Source organism: Triticum dicoccoides, chromosome 3A, assembly GCF_002162155.2.
Source record: "Triticum dicoccoides isolate Atlit2015 ecotype Zavitan chromosome 3A, WEW_v2.0, whole genome shotgun sequence".
Lineage (NCBI taxonomy): Eukaryota > Viridiplantae > Streptophyta > Magnoliopsida > Poales > Poaceae > Triticum > Triticum dicoccoides.
In genome coordinates this window covers 649,453,557-649,474,839 of record NC_041384.1, presented here as the reverse complement: position 1 = coordinate 649,474,839, position 21,283 = coordinate 649,453,557, and the positions used below count along the sequence as shown (strand labels likewise).

Here is a 21,283-nt window from a genome sequence, read left to right as displayed (position 1 = left end):
ACATGGCTGATGGGGTGGCTATGGCTGAATCTTACACCAGAATTGGAAACTTCAGACCCAGGAACGCATCTACACCACATCACTGCCCCTGCTTGCCCCTGTCCGGTTCTGCAGGGTCTTAAATTTACCCCATCCACCATGTACCATTTCATTGTCTGAGTTGGTGTTCGTTCGTAGTACGAGCTAGTATGTGCGTACAATCCATAGGTATTTGTATTCGTGCCAAAAAAAAGTACTCCCTCCGTCCCAAAATAAGTGACTTAACTTTGTATTAACTTCGGTACAAAGTTAGTACAAAGTTGATCACTTAATTTGGGACGGAGGGAGTATAGAGTATGTGGTGCACTAGATACTTGAGATCTACTGCCCAAACAAACGATCATCGCCAACAACAACAGGCCTGAGAAACGGCCATTATAGCAGTGCATTTTGCTGAAGAAAACAAACCATCGTAAGAAGAAATGCTAGTACCAAAGTCTTTAAATGTCCCGGCGATGCACCCCGTTAAACCAGAGTGACACCGTGGCGATATCTATATTTATTATCTTTTTAGGACAATGGCAGCAAAGCAAGGCCCTTTCAAGCTGTGGCACTCTTCAGGTATGCGATGAGGTCAGCACGCTCCTGGGGCTTCTTCAGTCCAGGGAACACCATCTTAGTTCCAGGGATGTACTGCACATAAGAGAATAGTAATTGGAATTTTATCAGAAGATCATACAAAACCAATGAATGCCATTCTACGAGTCTAAGAAACAATCATGGCTAACATATCCAGGACATGAATAAGGTTCGAGAGGTAGTGTTAAGAGGGAAATGTTGCTCCCAGTCCAGGGTTGCAAAAATCCTTTCAATGGTAGCAAGTACTACCAGGGAATCCTGGTTATTCCCCCAAGTAAAGCTCCTATTAAAAATCTTAAATTTCAATAGGCCATGCCTATTAATCCAATTATTACATAAAAAGGCCTAGTGAGAATTAAAGTTACCAGTGTTCTTACCTTGAGAAAAATCTAATAATGTTAAAAGTCACCACCCGCAAGGGTAGGACTATCAACCAGATTTATGGCATCCTCTGATATCAAATCAGGTTTATACAGTTCATTATTTAGCCGAATGCACTTTTGGCTCTTAGTAAAAAGCATAAACATTGTCCCTGCTAATATGAACAGAATGAATGATAGGAAGTAATAGACAGTTCTAAAGAAACGAACATCTCCACGCAGAGGACAAGGAGTTCCAGGTACATATAACTATAACCCGGCTAAACAGAGATATCAAATAATCAGGTAAATTCAAGAGCAACTAGATTAAACTAGAAGAGCACAAAATGAAGAAATGTGTGACCTTGGGAATAGAGATTATCAACAATTTAGCTCTACGAAGCAATTATAATCAATCCTCTCAAAAGAACTGACAACAATTCCTAAAAAAGAAAATCACTCTCTAACAGGGAATGCTAGAACACTGCCCAAGTATCTGATTACAAATGCACAGCACAAGGCAGCGGCTCTCACATACCCACAGACCACTGATGACAAAATATAGAAGTAGACATTAACCATACCTTCTTCGGATTAAGCAGGTAGTCATACAGTGTTTTCTCCTCCCAAACCACAGCCATGCTCTTGTTGGCCGTAGAGTAAGAGTATCCAGCAGTTGTGCCAGACTTCCTCCCAAACAGACCATTCAGGTTAGGCCCTGCAAATCAGCATGACTGGCATTAACTTGGCATTTGGTTAAACAAGATCTGGCTTTGCACAGGGGCGACACGTGGCAAACGAATTTAGTTCCAACAGTGTATCGTCAGTTCAAAAGTAAAAACTGGTATGTAGCCTGCAGGTATTACTAGAGATGTTTTCTCAGAAAATTACACAAAACTGAAAGCCTACAGAAGACTACAAACAAATAAACATTGAATAATGTATGTAAACACTCTTATTTCTCCTTAATGAATTGACAGTTCTCCTTTGAATTAGGGTGATAGGATGATCCCCCCCACCTCCCTCTTTCTCTCTATCATGTTTTCTTTCTCTCTCGCTGTGTAAACTCTCGTTCTCTTGTGACTGTTAATTAATAGTAGAAAAGAAAAAATATTCAGGTAGAGGGCTCTGCTTGTTTGTCAAAAAGAAACATAAATACAGGCCGAACTGTCAGCAAGGCTAGTCACTGAATTATAACACTGAACACACATACATTCAGTGCCGTGTTTTTGAATTGTTCTATTAAATCATACGATTAACACCAGTAAGAAATTGCATATTTTTGGATTGTTCTTTTTTCTTGACGAAATACAGCAAGACTTGAATTGTTCATTTCAAGTGCCTCTTTCAGATCACTTGCTATCGGTAGAAAATCATCATGGTCATGAATCTAATGCGCCTTAGCATCTACTACGTTGAAAGAAAAGCATACCATCCGGCAATTCACGGATCCAATAACATAGCCCAGACAGACGCATTCACCCATTTCACGAACCAACCAACACTCGTTCGGGACCAACCAATTTCACGAACCGCACGGCAGCCGACCGAACAACCGGGATCCAAACGCGAAGAACGCGCAGGTACGATCAATCGATGTGATTCATCCCTCCCAGATTCCCGTCCAAGTTGAACCACAACCCCAACGAAACACAGGACCTCGCGTCAGGGCAGAACACCGGCCGCCGACGCCAACCGCAAAACCGATCCCGGAATGGGACTCCACGGTCGACACGGGGCTACAGGAACGAGGCGCGATCGACGTCGGCGGGCCGGGTCGGGGCGCTCACCTTGCTTGTGGCCGGCGCCCTTGTCGACGGTGTGGCACTGGGCGCACTTGGTCTTGAAGATCTTCTCGCCGGCCGCGGGGTTCCCGGGGGGCGCCTCCGAGAACGACGCCATCGCCGCTGCCGCCGCTGATCCCGCGCGGACGGTCGCCGGGCTAGGGTTGGGGATCCCTCGGCTGGAGGAACGCGATGCGAGAGGCAAGAGGCTGGAGGAGGCGGGGAATGGCGATCGGGCTCGTTCTGGTCTGCTCTGTCTCTGCCTGTTTTAAAGCGGTGCCGCGAGATTACGAGAGACCGACAGCCGTTGAGGTGTTGAGGTCGAGGGGCTGCGAAAGTACCGTACTGCCCCTGAGGCTTCCACTATTGGCTGCGGGCCTGTGGCGGAGCTTGGCCAATATTGTTCGAGGTGGCGCAATGGGCGGGGGCGACCAAAACCAAGTTTTCGGCTGATTTTTCTTGACCGCTGCCAAAGCTCCGTCCTTGAGTTGAGGGCAATTAGTTGGCGAGGGCTCCATCGAGAGCCTCCCAACAATCACTTGAGGGTGAGCCGACGTTACGTATCACGCTCTGAGTGCTTTTTTAATAATTTTTTTTATTTTTTTGCACGCGTTTTCGGTTTTTTAGATTGTTTTTTTAGTTTTTTTGGGTTTTTAATGGTCTTTTCTAGCTTTTCGAAAAAAACAATTTATGGATTTTTTTGCAGGAAAAAATACGTTTTTTTCTTTCGTGAAAGACACGGTTTTGCTTTTGTAAGAGACACGATTTTGCTTTCGTGAGAGGTACGGCCGTGCCTCTTGAAAGTGGAAAAAAGAACGTGTTTTTTCCTTCCATCAGAGGGATGGTTTTGCTTCCATCAGACGCACGGCCGTGCCTTTCGGAAACGAAAAAAACGTGTTTCCTTTTTTCCATGAGAGGCACAGTTTTGGCTTTCAGAAAGGGAAAAAATGTGCTCCCGGTTCATGTTCGTTTTTTTCATTCGACTTCTTTTTTTAAAGAAAGTTCACTCAAACCTATGAACATGAGATCTAGTTTTGAAGATCTCAACGCAAGAAATCCAACAGTGAACGGTTCAAGATTTGGACGCATGATTTTAGAGATAAAACATTTTGAATAAACAGATCTACGAAAAAAGAGAAAGCTCACAGGTTGCGAGTGCGCCACTTGTCGTAACATGAGGAGGTGAGAGTGATCTTTCGAAGGAGTACTCCTCAATTAATGATTTCGTCCGTCCCTTGTACCGCCGATTCATCATATACTTCTCGCCTACATGGCAGCGTTATTGCACAGGCCCAATACAATAGTTTTCTATTTTTATTTTTATTTATTTATTTCCAAAACACTAACTATTTCATACACATTGTACATCTTTTTATACATTAGGAATATTTTTATACACGTTTAACATTTTTCAAGTACACGATCAATATTGTTTTTCAAATATATGTTTTGATGTCAAATTTTATTACACACATTGTACATTTTTCAACACATGATTAACATCTTTGCAATCACATGCTTTGAACATTTTTTCGAGTACGTGTTAAACATTTCTCTAATACACATTGTACATTTTTCATATATATCTAAAACTTTTCTTATATACACTTAAGATTTTTCAACACATGATTAACATCTTTAAAACCACATGCTTTGAACACTTTTTCATGTGCGTGTTAAACATTCTGAAACACGCATTGAAACATTTTCTAATCATATGAACATTTTTTAAAATTTAAAAACTACACAAAAATCATTTTTATATTGTATTGTTTTTACAATATGTCACGGACATATTTCTTGGAATGCCTGAACATTTTTCAAAATTTAATGTAAATTATTTTGAATGGTAAAAAAAGTTAATCACGCAAGCATTTACTTACAATGTATAAATATGTTTAAAAAATGCCACATGAATTATTTTTCAACATGTGAACATTTTTAAGTGCTGTAAATATTTTTTTGAAACCAATCAAAAATTTTGAATTTTTTAATACGTGTAATTTTTAAAAATTAATGGTTGTTGACTTTTTTAAGTATTTAAGCTTTGAAATATATGCATAACAGTTGTCTAAAAATATAAACAAAAGTGAATAAAATAAAATAAAAAGAAGAAAAGAAAGAAACAAAAGGGGAAAACAAATATACTTTGAATGATCCACTAAAAATATAGAAGTGAAAGTAAATAAACATTGTGACTTATGCTTTGACTTCTGTACTCTGGTACGCTGTCATTCCGTCCACCCTATGTATAATCTCATCTCATCATATTTAATTATTATTTTTAGTGGAAGAACAACTTATAGTTACCCTGAAACAGAAGTCCAATACGTAGCCAACAACTCACACAAGCACAAAGGCACGTCTGCTATCAATTCCTGGTCTCCCTGTCTCCTAGTAAGGGCTGCTAGTTCATGTGCCATAACATTTTGGTTCCTACTAGAAGTAATCTGAAAGACTCTTTCTTCCAAGAGCTTGTGAGCATAAAACCTCCTCAGGGCACTAGATGGCTCGTGACGGGAGACTTCAACCAAGTTTATTGTACCCGAGATAAAAACCGTGCAAATGTCGATCGATCTCGCTTGGTGCGCTTTCGGAATGCCCTTAACTCCTGTGAGCTAAAAGAAATCCATCTACAGAACATAAAGTTCACTTGGAGCAACGAGCAGACTAACCCAACCTGGAGCAAATTAGACTCTTTTTTCTGCAATGAGGATTGGGATCTCGATTTCGACACACACATTCTCCATGCGCTCTCATCCTCACTCTCGGACCATTGTCCACTCCTCTTGGCTAGTGACAAGGGACCAAAACGACCAAGATCCTTCCGGTTCGAGAACTTCTGGATTAAAATGCCCAACTTCAAGAAAATCGTCCAGGACGCCTGGGCTGAGGAAACCAGCCACTCCGAGCCCTATCAGGTGCTTTTCCACAAAAGCTTAAGAGGACGAGCCAATGCCTTCGCAAGTGGAGCAGGTCCATCTTCTCGAACCACAAAATCCAACTTCACATGGCCCTTGAGATCATCCTCTGTCTTGACATCGTGCAAGAACATAGGGCACTGTCGACGGGCGAATGGAATCTGAGAAAGGATCTTAAGAGAAAGGTTGTGGCCCTGGCAGTTCTTGAGAGGGCAAGGAAACGACAAAGCTCAAGAATTAAGTTGCTCAAAGAAGGGGATGCAAATACTCATTTCTTTCACCTTCGAATCAACCACCAACGGAGAAAGAACTTCATCCACCGCATCAAGCACAATAATGGTTGGGTCACAAGCCATGATCAGAAAAAAGACATTATTCAGTGTCACTTTAGAAAACCCATTGGGAAAGCCCCCCCGCGCTCCAAAGACTTCAACTGGGGCTGCATCCCGCCGTCTTCCTGTGACCTCTCAGACCTTGGATTGCCATTCAGCGAGGAGGAGGTCCGTGCTGCGATTCATGAGCTTCCAGGAGACAAAGCTCCGGGCCCTGACGGATTCACGTGCATTTTCTTCAAAGAATTTAGGATATCATTAAGCTGGAGATAATGCTTGCGGTCAATAATTTCTCCAATCTTCATGTCAACAACCTCCACTGGTTCAACTCGGCTAACATTGTCCTCATCCCTAAAAAAGATGGGGCGGAGGACATATCCAACTTCCGGCCTATCAGTCTCATCCACGCGGTTGCCAAGATCATTACTAAGATGATGGCTACTCGACTAGCCCCTCACATGCATGCGCTTGTCTCCAACACACAAAGCACCTTCATTAAGAAAAGAAGTATTCATGACAACTTCATGTACGTTCGCAACTTGGCCCGCCGTCTACACCGCACCAAATCACCAACCTTGCTTCTCAAGCTGGACATCAAGAAAGCCTTTGACTCGGTTAGATGGGATTACCTTATGGACTTGCTGCGCCACCACCACTTCCCGAGCCGGTTCTGCGATTGGATATCTGCTCTCCTGTCCATAGCCTCCTCTAGAGTGCTACTTAATGGTGTTGCAGGCGACCTAATCAAGCATGGTTGTGGGCTTCGACAAGGGGATCCGCTCTCCCCCTGCTCTTTGTCCTCGCCATTGATCCTCTACACCACATCCTAGCCAAGGCTACTGCGCAAGGCAACCTCCATCCCATCCGTGGCAACCCCATTCGAGCTTTCCTATATGCGGACGATGCGGCCATCTTTGTTGCTCCAATCAAAGAAGATATACAGTTTCTTGCTTCAACGCTCTCTGCCTTTGGTGATGTCACGGGGTTAGTCACCAACTGCAACAAGAGCTTGGTCGCGCCCATTCATTGTGCCAACGTTGACCTTGACGACGTTCTTCAAGCCTTCCCGGCGGTTCAGACCTCTTTCCCCTTGCGATACCTTGGCCTTCCCCTGTCGGTGACTAGACTTAAGCGCATACATTTTCAATACCTCGAGGACAAGATTGTGGGCAAATTGCCGCCTTGGTCGGCTATGCATGTTGCTACCCTCGGGTGCATTGTCTTGGTCAAAGCGGTCCTCACGGTCATTGCGATCTACCATCTCACGCCGCTGGAGCTGCCTGTTGAGGTCTGGAAAAAGATTGACAGCCTGCGACGTGCCTACCTTTGGGCTGGTTGTGATAAGGTGTCGGGCGGAAAGTGCAAGGTTAACTGGGATCTTGTTTGCAAGCCTAAGATTTTTGGCGGCTTGGGTGTGCGTAATCTAGAGAAGTTTGCGACCGCCTTTCGTCTTTGCTGGCTTTGGTTTGAATGGGCAGACCCTCCTAAGACTTGGTTGGGGATGGAAACGCCCTGTTCAAACAGTGACAGAGATTTGTTCTCGGCTTCCACAATAGTGACTATTGGGGATGGCAAAAAGGCTAAATTCTAGGAATCCCCATGGCTAAATGGTCTCCGGCCTAAAGACATCGCGCCAAAGATCTTTGAAGTATCCAAGAAGAAGGCATGTTTGGTTAACAAGGCCCTTGACAACAACTTCTGGATCCAGCAAATCGTCACTACTCAGGGACTGACATTGCCACACATCCAGGAGTTTGTGGTTTTGTGCGAGATGATTGATGGTGTTGCTCTCAATCCTGATAGGAGGGACACTATATCTTGGAAATTCACTTCCAGTGGCGACTATTCGGCGGCTACGGCGTACACGGCGCAGTTCGAGGGCCAAGTTCTCAGCTCAACCTCTCCCACAATCTGGAGGAATTGGGCTCCCCCGAAATGCAAATTCTTCACTTGGCTTATCATCCAAAACCGTGTGTGGACGGCAGATCGGTTACAGCGGCGAGGTTGGCCAAACTGCGGACTTTGCCTCCTATGCAAACAAGTCCAAGAATCTGCCGCCCATCTTCTTTTCCAATGTAGATTCACTGCCCGCGTCTGGACCGAGGTGGTCACCTGGCTTGGCATTCAGGACCACTCACCGCTGACCTGGCGCCATGAGGACACGCACTTTTGAGGACACGGTTCAAGATTGGTGGCTGAAGACGATCAACACGGGAGGGCATATCAAGAAAGATGTTGGCTCTGTTCTGATGATTGTCATGTGGGAAATCTGGAAGGAGCGAAACGCGAGAGTTTTTCGCAACATGGCTTCACCGACCACTATTATCACTGCCAAGATCAAAGAGGAGGCCTATCTTTAGGCGTTGGCGGAAGCCAAACACATGAGTGCAATTATGTCGCGAGAGTAGCCTTTTATTTTGCCACTTTGCGGCTTTTGTCTAAACCTTCCTTCTTAATTAATGAAAATGGCAAGTCTTTTGCCTCGTTTCAAAAAAATAAATATTTTTGGTTCCTTCCAATAGCCTGAAGCCCTGAACCTGATACGAAGCGAACTCAAACGGAACAATTGGGTGACACTCTGATCAAACAACGTTCTTCATATTCAATTCTTTCACTGCCACAGAGCAGTCCATCTCCAGGATCGGCGGCACCCTGTACAACCATGCATCACTATTCATGGTACTATTTGATTCCGTGTTAGCAAATACACTATTCAAGATTAGACTGTAACCTCGTTCCGGGTCAGTGGATCACTGCTAGTTTGAACTGTGTGCGCGCGCGCGCTTGTGTGTGTGTTTGTTCATTGTTCGTGGTTGTTGTGTGTGCATGTGTTAGTGTGAGTGTGTGCCCACACGCGTGCGTGACATAAGTGCAATTTAGTTTCGAGGTAAGAGGTGATTAATTTAGTTTCGTGCGTGACATAAGTGCAATTTAGTTTTGGACTACTTGAATTTTATTTTTGGTTCAGTAAAATTCTTTTTCCTTTTTCATGTGTATTTACTTTCCTTTCTGAGTCAGTTTTTTATTTGCTACATTGTTATATGCTTATTCTTGTACTATTAGAAGTTTTAAATGTGCAAATTGTGTGCAAGCTTTTGTTATCATTTCTTTTATGTTTCTTTTTCAATTTTGAGCCATTTTTTAATTTCCTTTCTCCTTTTAAGGTAATACAAATGCTACTAATTCATTCATTCTTAGAAAGCTCTATTTTCTATTTTGATTTAGTTTTTATTCTAGTTTTAGCATACAGAAGACTCGAGGAAGCCTTTGGATCTCGATCGGGTGATGGAAGCGATATGACTGAACAAAAAAAAAAGGTGCCCTATTTAATAGCTGGCCCTTATTTCTAATGTTGCTCTAAGTATTATATGGATGTAGACATACGAGTTGTATGTAACCTATGTACATAATCGTATTATTGTATGAAATTTAGAGTTCTTATATGTTTGTATTTCATCTTCTGAAACAATACAAGTTTTATGAAAATTTGGTCATTGATTGCTTTGAGCTTTTCTTTATTTTCTTTCTTCTTACTTATGGGTAATATCAATGGCTATGATTCAATCCACCAAATAATTACTTTTAGTTATTTTATTTTTACAATGTTGTTGTTTATTGATGCTTGGTCTTTTTTTGGTGTTGGATTTTCTCCTATATTTATGCATGCTACAATTATATATGCCTCCAGTCGCCGCCATGGTGATATCTGTCTCCATATCGCCGGGCCGAGTATGGGACATCCCTCGGAGGGCTCATCCGACCATGGTAACGATCATCTTGCTGCCGACTGGGTGATCCCCATCCATGGAACTGATCATCGTGCCGCACAGGGCGTTCAGGTTGCCAAGTGTGTGCCCCATCTCTCAGAGGAGGTGATTCCCTGCGCCGCCGAGGCATTATGGGACTGTGAGCCGACTGGGTGGTGTCTGCCCCAGCCAACTTGCCGTGAATATGATTTTCTGACTGGGATACAGCAGAGCGTTGTGCCAATGCAGCCTTCAGGAGCGCCTGAATTTGCCTAATCCCTTCACCTGCTGTCGAACCGGACGGCTGAATGGAATCGGCAATCCGTCTAGCGGCCGCCAAGTTTTGGACCAGAGTGCACAGTACTTGGTAGTTGTCGACATTGTTGCCTAGAAACAATTGCCTCCTACTCCGACTGGAACTGGGGTTATTCCGGATCCGATCTTCCAAAGACGACTTCTCTACCTGCTCCAAGACGGCCTGCTCGGCCAGAGTAGCCAAGCCCAAGCGTGCCCACTCCAAGGCGTGCGCAAACTGCGCAGAGTTTGCTCGGCTTCTCTATTGATTTCATCAGCTTGCTCCTGGGTGAGTGGTGCTGCCGACCCATGGACTCAGGCGCCATCGGCTGCTGCGCAAACCCTGCGACCATTACCATCTGGGCTATCAAGGAACCCAGGTGGGCCGTTATCGGTGTCGGCCATCAAAACCTCTGCTGAGTATTCAACGCTCTCGCAGCTGTCTTTCCCTTCTTTCCTGAAATCACTAGTTGATTGTAATGCATAGTGGGAGTAATATAAGACTGCTTGTAATGGGTAGTATCATAAGTTAATATCATGCATATGATACTAGTGTATGATACTACCTCCCTAATACATAGTATCATATAATAGTATCATAGATGACTTTATTTATTGTCATGCATGACACATAGTACTGTAGCATTTATTATGATACGGTATCATAATATGATACTCAACCTTCTCTTTCTTCATTTAATTCTATACCACATCATCTAAATTGCCTACTAGTTATGATACTCTCATTACGACCAGCCTAAGACTAGTTATAGTGGGAGTAACTTAGCTAGTAACATAACACATTCCGAGACAAGTTTGCTTATGTGGCACCTAGTTAATGAGGAGAAAGGTGTGTGGAGTAACATACTCCCTCCGTTTTTCTTTTGTTTGCGTATAACTTTTTGCTGTTTTTTCGCTTTTAGTCTGCGTCTAGGCTTTTTTCTCCCAATCTTTCCAATACTACCCCTCTCGTTCGTCTTCCCACGCAGCCGCTGCATTAACTAGGCGCAACCCTCTCTTCCGCTTCGCCTTCTCGTCTCACTACGCTCCCCTCCACAAATCGCCCCCTCCACTCTCCCAGTCTGCTCGTTCCCATGGCCAACGATGGATTCAACCCGTGCTTGTGGGGGGAGAGCCAACCAATCGAAGAAGATGAAGTAGGCAGGCCACGACGAGGCAGGCGATGGCCACCTGCAGGCGCTCGCGGAGGATGGCCACGAGTCGGCCATGCCATCCCGGAGGATGGCCAGAACGTGCAGGCGGACAATGGCGACCATGTGGCGCACGGGGGCGTCCAAGCTCTCGCAGGTATTGTCCACTCGCTGGCTGATACTGTGCAGTCGCTCGCCGGGACGTTGCATGCACTCGCCGACGGTGGCGACAGCGGCAACAAGCGAGCGAAGTACGGCGGCGATATGGTGGTGTGGGTCTGTGGGAGCGAAGTACGTCGTCCGCATCATCGCATGGGGCGCTGCCACTGCCACCACTCTCGTTTCCACCAGGGGCACCGCCGTCATGCGCACCATCGTGCTCTATGAAACAATGGGACACTGGTCATTGCGATCAAAAGGGCGGACGGACTGGTACAAAACGAAGCTTACCGTCGTCGCTCTCTTCGAAGACGTACACATACTGCAGGTCAGCCGCATCACCATCGTACTGCCCGTCGACCTCATCCCAGTTTATGGGCACGTTGAGGTCCAGATTAGCCATCGGATACTCAGAGAAGGGAACCGGGGAGGTGAGAAACAGAGGAAAAAAGTGCAGAGTTCTTCCATGGCGTGGACGAATTTATAAGCATGCTACTCTCGGTTTCAAAGGTCCATGGCGCTATAGCTGAAATTCCATGGCGCCAAGACAGTTTTGGAGGGAATGGAAATTGGCGCACAGCTAAAATTTGCGTTTTCGTTGAACCAGAAAAATGGCGCTCTACGGGTGCAGGGAAGCGATGCTTCATGATTCAAGAGTTGTGCATGCGGGGGAGAGAACGAGGAGAAACGAAACGGCAGCCAATCAGCAGCCACAACGCATTAGAAGGCGCGGACTCGACTGCATGCAGCATTTATACTCCTTCATGCAGCGCATGCTAAGTCAGGGGCAAAATAGTCCAGAATTTTACTCCAGCAGCTGTCCTTGGTATGCGGTATTCCTCTTATACGCAAACAAAAGAAAAACGAAGGGAGTATTATGTTACCATCACATAGCGCTTCTCAAAAAATATTGAGTCTATAAGCTAATAAATGCAACCATATATGATACTACTTTTATGACACTTTGCACTATGAAAGTAGTAACATAGACTAGTGTCATATGTATGACACTAGTCTAAGTTACTCCCCACTATGACCAGCCTAATGCACCCCAGGATAAATTTGCTTATGTGGCATGTAGTTAATGAGGAGAGAGGTGTTTAGAGTAACATAATATGTTATCATCACATAACACTTTCAAGGCAAGATGAGTCTACAAGCTAATAAATACAACCACCTATGACACTACTTTTATGTTACTTTTCACTATGAAAATAGTAACATCTCATATGTTTCGCGACGTTTCAAAACGTTTTCGGTGCCTCAACTCTAAACCGTTTAACTGAACTATCACGTAATTATCAAAACGTGTATGTCAGATGTTCGCAACATTCACAGACGACGTTCGAGGTTCAGCATACTGAGCGGTGCATTAAGGACATAAGCCTTCTAAGAAGCAATGAGGACAATCCTCAATTTACGGACCTAGTCCGCATAATTGCTACTATCAACTTTCAACTAATTTTTCTCTAGGAACATATCTAAACAGTAGAACTAAAGCGCGAGCTACGACATAATTTGCAAACCCCTTTTTGACTATGTTCAGGATAATTAAGTTCATCTTATGAACTCCCACTCAGATAGACATCCCTCTAGTCATCTAAGTGATTACATGATCCGAGTCAACTAGGCCGTGTCCGATCATCACGTGAGACGGACTAGTCGTTATCGGTGAACATCTTCATGTTGATCGTATCTACCATATGACTCATGCTCAACCTTTCGGTCTCTTGTGTTCCGAGGCCATGTCTGTACATGCTAGGCTCGTCAAGTTAACCCTAAGTGTTTTGCATGTGTAAAACTGTCTTACACCCGTTGTATGTGAACGTACGGATCTATCACACCCGATCATCACGTGGTGCTTCAAAACGATGAACTTTAGCAACGGTGCACAGTTAGGGGAGAACACATTCTTGAAATTGTAATGAGGGATCATCCTATTTACTACCGTCGTTCTAAGCAAATAAGATGTATAAACATGATAAACATCACATGCAATCAAATAATAGTGACATGATATGGCCAATATCATATAGCTCCTTTGATCTCCATCTTGAGGCTCCATGATCATCTTGTCACCGGCATGACACCATGATCTCCATCATCATGATCTCCATCATCGTGTCTTCTTGAAGTTGTCTCGTCATCTATTACTTCTACTACTATGGCTAACGCTTTAGCAATAAAGTAAAGTAATTACATGACGTTTAAGTTGACACGCAGGTCATAAATAAATAAAGACAACTCCTATGGCTCCTGCCGGTTGTCATACTCATCGACATGCAAGTCGTGATACCTATTACAAGAACATGATCAATCTCATACATCACATATATCATTCATTACATCCTTTTGGCCATATCACATCACATAGCATACCCTGCAAAAACAAGTTAGACGTCCTCTAATTGTTGTTTGCATGTTTTACGTGGCTGCTATGGGTTTCTAGCAAGAACGTTTATTATCTACGCAAAACCACAACGTGATATGCCAATCGCTATTTACCCTTCATAAGGACTCTTTTCATCGAATCCGACCCGACTAAAGCGGGAGAGATAGACACCCGCCAGCCACCTTATGCAACTAGTGCATGTTTGTCGGTGAAACCGGTCTCACGTAAGCATACGTGTAAGGTTGGTCCGGGCCGCTTCATCCCACAATACCGTCGAATCAAGATAAGACTAGTAACGGCAAGCATATTGAACAAAATCAACGCCCACAACTTCTTTGTGTTCTACTCGTGCATAGAATCTACGCATAGACCTAGCTCTGATACCACTGTTGGGGAACGTAGCAGAAATTCAAAATTTTCCTTCATGTCACCAAGATCTATCTATGGAGAGACTAGCAACGAGGGGAAGGAGAGTGCATCTACATACCCTTGTAGATCGCTAAGCGGAAGCGTTCAAGTGAACGGGGTTGATGGAGTCGTACCTCGTCGTGATCCAAATCACCGATGACCAAGTGCCGAACGGACGGCACCTCCGCGTTCAACACACGTACAGCCCGGTGACGTCTCCCATGCCTTGATCCAGCAAGGAGAGAGGGAGAGGTCGAGGAAGACTCCATCCAGCAGCAGCACAACGGCGTGGTGGTGATGGAGGAGCGTGGCAATCCTGCAGGGCTTCGCCAAGCACCGTGAGATATGAGGAGAAAGAGAGGGAGGGCTGCACCAACAGGCAGAGATCAGATCGCGTGTTATGGGCAGCCCCAGGCCTCACTATATATAGGGGAGAGGGAGGAGGGTGCGCCCCCTCTAGGGTTCCCACCCCTAGGGGGGGCAGCCCTAGATGGGAAAGGGGAGGCGGCCAAGAGGGGGAGAGAGGGGCGCCCCCTAGGGTGGGCCTTAGGCCCATCTAAGCCTAGGGTTTCCCCTCTCTCCTCCTTTGCTGCGCCTTGGGCCTTGTGGGAGGCGCACCAGCCCACTTAGGGGCTGGTCCCTCACCACCCTTGGCCCATGCAAGCCTCCGGGGCATGTGGCCCCACTTGGTGGACCCCCGGGACCCTCCCGGTGGTCCCGGTACGTTACCGATAAACCCCGAAACTCTCCCGGTGACCAAAACAGGACTTCCCATATATAAATCTTTACCTCCGGACCATTCCGGAACTCCTCGTGACGTCCGGGATCTCATCCGGGACTGCGAACAACATTCGGTAACCACATACAAACTTCCTTTATAACCCTAGCGTCATCGAACCTTAAGTGTGTAGACCCTACGGGTTCGGGAGACATGCAGACATGACCGAGACGTTCTCCGGTCAATAACCAACAGCGGGATCTGGATACCCATGTTGGCTCCCACATGTTCCATGATGATCTCATCGGATGAACCACGATGTCAAGGACTTAATCAATCCCGTATACAATTCCCTTTGTCTATCGGTACGATACTTGCCCGAGATTCGATCGTCGGTATCCCGATACCTTGTTCAATCTCGTTACCGGCAAGTCTCTTTACTCGTTCGTAACACATCATCCCGTGATCAACTCCTTGATCACATTGTGCACATTATGATGATGTCCTACCGAGTGGGCCCAGAGACACCTCTCCGTCACACGGAGTGACAAATCCCAGTCTCGATTCGTGCCAACCCAACAGACACTTTCGGAGATACCCGTAGTGTACCTTTATAGCCACCCAGTTACGTTGTGACGTTTGGCACACCCAAAGCACTCCTATGGTATCCGGGAGTTGCACAATCTCATGGTCTAAGGAAATGATACTTGACATTAGAAAAGCTTTAGCATACGAACTACACGATCTAGTGCTATGCTTAGGATTGGGTCTTGTCCATCACATCATTCTCCTAATGATGTGATCCCGTTATCAACGACATCCAATGTCCGTGGTCAGGAAACCGTAACCATCTATTGATCAACGAGCTAGTCAACTAGAGGCTTACTAGGGACATGGTGTTGTCTATGTATCCACACATGTATCTGAGTTTCCTATCAATACAATTCTAGCATGGATAATAAACGATTATCATGAACAAGGAAATATAATAATAACCAATTTATTATTGCCTCTAGGGCATATTTCCAACAGTCTCCCACTTGCACTAGAGTCAATAATCTAGTTCACATCACTATGTGATTAACACTCAATGAGTTCTGGGTTTGATCATGTTGCTTGTGAGAGAGGTTTTAGTCAACCTGTCTGAACCTTTCAGATCCGTGTGTGCTTTACAAATCTTTATGTCATCTCCTAGATGCAGCTACCACGCTCTATTTGGAGCCATTTCAAATAACTGTTCTACTTGGAGTTATTCTAAATTGTTGCTCCATTATACGTATCCGGTATCTCTACTCAGAGCTATCCGGATAGGTGTTAAGCTTGCATCGTCGTAACTCTTTACGTCGAACTCTTTATCACCTCCATAACCGAGATAATTCCTTAGTCCACTAGTTACTAAGGATAACTTTGACCGCTGTACTGTGATCCATTCTTGGATCACTCTTGTACCCCTTGACTGACTCATGGCAAGGCACACTTCAGGTGCGGTACACAGCATAGCATACTGTAGAGCCTATGTCTTAAGCATAGGGGACGACCTTCGTCCTTTCTCTCTATTCTGCCGTGGTCGAGCTTTAAGTCTTAACTTCATACCTTACAACTCAGGCAAGAACTCCTTCTTTGACTGATCCATCTTGAACACCTTCAAGATCATGTCAAGGAATGTGCTCATTTGAAAGTACCATTAAGCGTTTTGATCTATCCTTATAGATCTTGATGCTCAATGCTCAAGTAGCTTAATCCAGGCTTTCCATTGAAAAACACTTTCCAAATAACCCTATATGCTTTCCAGAAATTCTACGTCATTTCTGATCAACAATATGTCAACAACATATATTCATCAGAAATTCTATAGTGCTCCCACTCACTTCTTTGGAAACACAAGTTTCTCATAAACTTTGTATACACCAAAATCTTTGATCATCATCAAAGCATACATTCCAACTCCGAGATGCTTACTCCAGTCCTTAGAAGGATTGCTGGAGCTTTGCATACTTATTAGCATCTTTTAGGATTGACAAAACCTTCCGTTTGTATCACATACAACCTTTCCTCAAGAAAATCATCGAGGAAACAATGTTTTGACATCCTATCTGCAAGATTTCATAAATAATGCAGTAATCGCTAATATAATTCCAACAGACTCTTAGCATCGCTACGAGTGAGAAAGTCTCACCGTATTCAACTCCTTGAACTTGTCAGAAAACATCTTAATGACAAGTCGAGCTTTCTTAATGGTGACATTTACCATCATTGTCCGTCTTCCTTTTAAAATCCATCTGTACTCAACAGCCTCACGACCATCGAGCTGTTCTGTCAAAGTCTACACTTTGTTTCCATACATGGATCCTCTCTCGGATTTTATGGCCTCGAGCCATTTATCGGAATCCGGGCCCACCATCGCTTCTCCATGGCTCGTAGGTTCATTGTTGTCTAGCAACATGACTTCCAAGACAAGATCACATACCACTCTGAAGTAGTACGCATCCTTGTCATCCCACGAGGTTTGCTAGTGACTTGATCTGAAGTTTCATGATCACTATCATAAGCTTCCACTTCAATTGTTGTAGGTGCCACAGGAACAACTTCCTGTGCCCTGCCACACACTAGTTGAAGAGACGGTTCAATAACCTCATCAAGTCTCCACCATCCTCCCACTCAATTCTTTCGAGAGAAACTTTTCCTCGAGAAAGGACCCGATTCTAGAAACAATTCCTTATTGCTTTCGAATCTGAGACAGGAGGTATACCCAACTGTTTTGGGTGTCCTATGAAGATGCATTTATCCGCTTTGGGTTCGAGCTTATCAGCCTGAAACTTTTTCACATAAGCGTCGCAACCCCAAACTTTTAAGGAATGACAGCTTAGGTTTCCCTAAACCATAGTTCACACGGTGTCATCTCATCGGAATTACGTGGTGCCCTATTTAAAGTGAATGTGATTGTCTTTAATGCCTAACCCATAAACTATCATGGTAATTCGATAAGAGACATCATGGTATGCATCATATCCAATAGGGTGCAGTTATGATGTTCGGACACACCATCACACTATGGTGTTCCAGGCTGTATTAGTTGTGAAATAATTTCCACAATGTCTTAATTTTGTGCCAAACTCGTAATTCAGATATTCATCTCTATGATCATATCATAGATCTTTTATCCTCTTGTCACGACGATCTTTCAACTTCACCCTGAAATTACTTGAACCTTTCAATAATTCATACTCGTGATTCATCAAGTAAATGTACTCAACATCTACTCAAACCATCTGTGAAGTAAGAACATAACGATGTCCACTACACGCCTCAGCACTCATTGGACTGCATACATCAAAATGTATTACTTCCAACAAGTTGTTTTCTAGTTCCATTTTACTGAAAACGAGGCTTTCAGTCATCTTGCCCATGTGGCATGATTTGCATGTCTCAAGTGATTCAAAATCAAGTGAGTCCAAACGGTCCATTTGCATGGAGTTTCTTCATGCATATACACCAATAGACATGGTTCGCATGCCTCAAACTTTTCAAAAACGAGTGAGCCCAAAGATCCATCAACATGGAGCCTCTTCATGTGTTTTATATCGATATGACTTAAGTGGCAGTGCCACAAGTAGGTGGTACTATCATTACTATCTTTTGGCATGAACATGTGTATCACTACGATCGAGATTCAATAAACCATTCATTTTAGGTGTAAGACCATTGAAGGTATTATTCAAATAAACAGAGTAACCATTATTCTCCTTAAATGAATAACCGTATTGCGATAGACATAATCCAATCATGTCTATGCTCAACGCAAACACCAATCTCGATGGTAGAGGGAGTGTACGATATTTGATCAACCTTGGAAATACTTCCAACACATATCGTCATCTCACCTTTAGCTAGTCTTCGTTTATTCCGTAGCTTTTATTTCGAGTTACTAACACTTAGCAACCGAACCGGTATGTAATACCCTGGTGCTACTAGCAGTACTAGTAAAGTACACATTAACACAATGTATATCCAATATACTTCTATCGACCTTGCCAGCCTTCTCATCTACCAAGTATCTAGGGTAATTCTGCTCCAGTGGCTGTTCCCTTTATTACAGAAGCACTTAGTCTTGGGTTTGGGTTCAACCTTGGGTTTCTTCACTAGAGCAGCAGCTGATTTGCCGTTTCATGAAGTTTCCCTTCTTGCCCTTGCCCTTCTTGAAACTAGTGGTTTCACCAACCATCAACAATTGATTCTCCTTCTTGATTTCTACTTTTGTGGTGTCAAACATCGCGAATATCTCAAGGATCATCATATATGTCCCTGATATATTATAGTTCATCACGAAGCTCTAGCAGCTTGGTGGTAATGACTTCGGAGAACCATCACTATTTCATCTGGAAGATCAACTCCCACTCGATTCAAGCAATTGTTGTACTCAGACAATCTAAGCACATGCTCAATGATTGAGCTTTTCTCCTTAGTTTGTAGGCTAAGAAAATCGTCGGAGGTCTTATACCTCTTGACTTGGGCACGGGCCTGAAGTCCCAATTTCAGCCCTCGAAACATCTCATATGTTTCGCGACGTTTCAAAACGTCTTCGGTGCCTCAACTCTAAACCGTTTAACTGAACTATCACGTAGTTATCAAAACGTGTATGTCAGATGTTCGCAACATCCACAGACGACGTTCGAGGTTCAGCACACTGAGCGGTGCATTAAGGAAATAAGCCTTCTGAGAAGCAATGAGGACAATCCTCAGTTTACGGACCTAGTCCGCATAATTGCTACTATCAACTTTCAACTAATTTTTCTCTAGGAACATATCTAAATAGTAGAACTAAAGCGCGAGCTACGACATAATTTGCAAAACCCCTTTTTGACTATGTTCAGGATAATTAAGTTCATCTTATGAACTCCCACTCAGATAGACATCCCTCTAGTCATCTAAGTGATTACATGATCCGAGTCAACTAGGCCGTGTCCGATCATCACGTGAGACGGACTAGTCGTCATCGGTGAACATCTTCATGTTGATCGTATCTATCATACGACTCATGCTCGACCTTTCGGTCTCTTGTGTTTCGAGGCCATGTCTGTACATGCTAGGCTCGTCAAGTAAACCCTAAGTGTTTTGCATGTGTAAAACTGTCTTACACCCGTTGTATGTGAACGTAAGGATCTATCACACCCGATCATCACGTGGTGCTTCGAAACGACGAACTTTAGCAACGGTGCACAGTTAGGGGAGAACACATTCTTGAAATTGTAATGAGGGATCATCTTATTTACTACCGTCGTTCTAAGCAAATAAGATGTATAAACATGATAAACATCACATGCAATCAAATAATAGTGACATGATATGGCCAATATCATATAGCTCCTTTGATCTCCATCTTGAGGCTCCATGATCATCTTGTCACCGGCATGACACCATGATCTCCATCATCATGATCTCCATCATCGTGTCTTCTTGAAGTTGTCTCGTCATCTATTACTTCTACTACTATGGCTAACGCTTTAGCAATAAAGTAAAGTAATTACATGACGTTTAAGTTGACACGCAGGTCATAAATAAATAAAGACAACTCCTATGGCTCCTGCCGGTTGTCATACTCATCGACATGCAAGTCGTGATACCTATTACAAGAACATGATCAATCTCATACATCACATATATCATTCATCACATCCTTTTGGCCATATCACATCACATAGCATACCCTGCAAAAACAAGTTAGACGTCCTCTAATTGTTGTTTGCATGTTTTACGTGGCTGCTATGGGTTTCTAGCAAGAACGTTTCTTATCTACGCAAAACCACAACGTGATATGCCAATTGCTATTTACCCTTCATCAGGACCCTTTTCATCGAATCCGACCCGACTAAAGCGGGAGAGACAGACACCCGCCAGCCAGCTTATGCAACTAGTGCATGTTTGTCGGTGGAACCGGTCTCACGTAAGCATACGTGTAAGGTTGGTCCGGGCCGCTTCATCCCACAATACCGTGGAATCAAGATAAGACTAGTAACGGCAAGCATATTGAACAAAATCAACGCCCATAACTTCTTTGTGTTCTACTCGTGCATAGAATCTACGCATACACCTAGCTCTGATACCACTGTTGGGGAACGTAGCAGAAATTCAAAATTTTCCTACGTGTCACCAAGATCTATCTATGGAGAGACTAGCAACGAGGGGAAGGAGAATGCATCTACATACCCTTGTAGATCGCTAAGCGGAAGCGTTCAAGTGAACGGGGTTGATGGAGTCGTACTCGTCGTGATCCAAATCATCGATGACCAAGTGCCGAACGGACGGCACCTCCGCGTTCAACACACGTACAGCCCGGTGACGTCTCCCATGCCTTGATCCAGCAAGGATAGAGGGAGAGGTCGAGGAAGACTCCATCCAGCAGC

At 44.1% G+C, this 21,283-nt stretch overlaps 1 protein-coding gene across 1 annotated transcript; it reads right to left on the bottom strand.

The window, feature by feature from the left end:
- Window positions 1-350: 350 nt before the first annotated feature.
- LOC119272524 (cytochrome c-like) lies at window positions 351-11,767 on the bottom strand. The gene is made up of 5 exons (XM_037553994.1): window positions 11,656-11,767; window positions 8,153-8,209; window positions 2,768-2,935; window positions 1,562-1,695; window positions 351-672 (listed from the first exon to the last, which is right to left on the bottom strand). Exons 1-5 carry the CDS (start codon window positions 11,765-11,767, stop codon window positions 580-582), a joined length of 564 nt encoding a protein of 187 aa, XP_037409891.1. The 3' UTR covers window positions 351-579.
- Window positions 11,768-21,283: the final 9,516 nt, after the last annotated feature.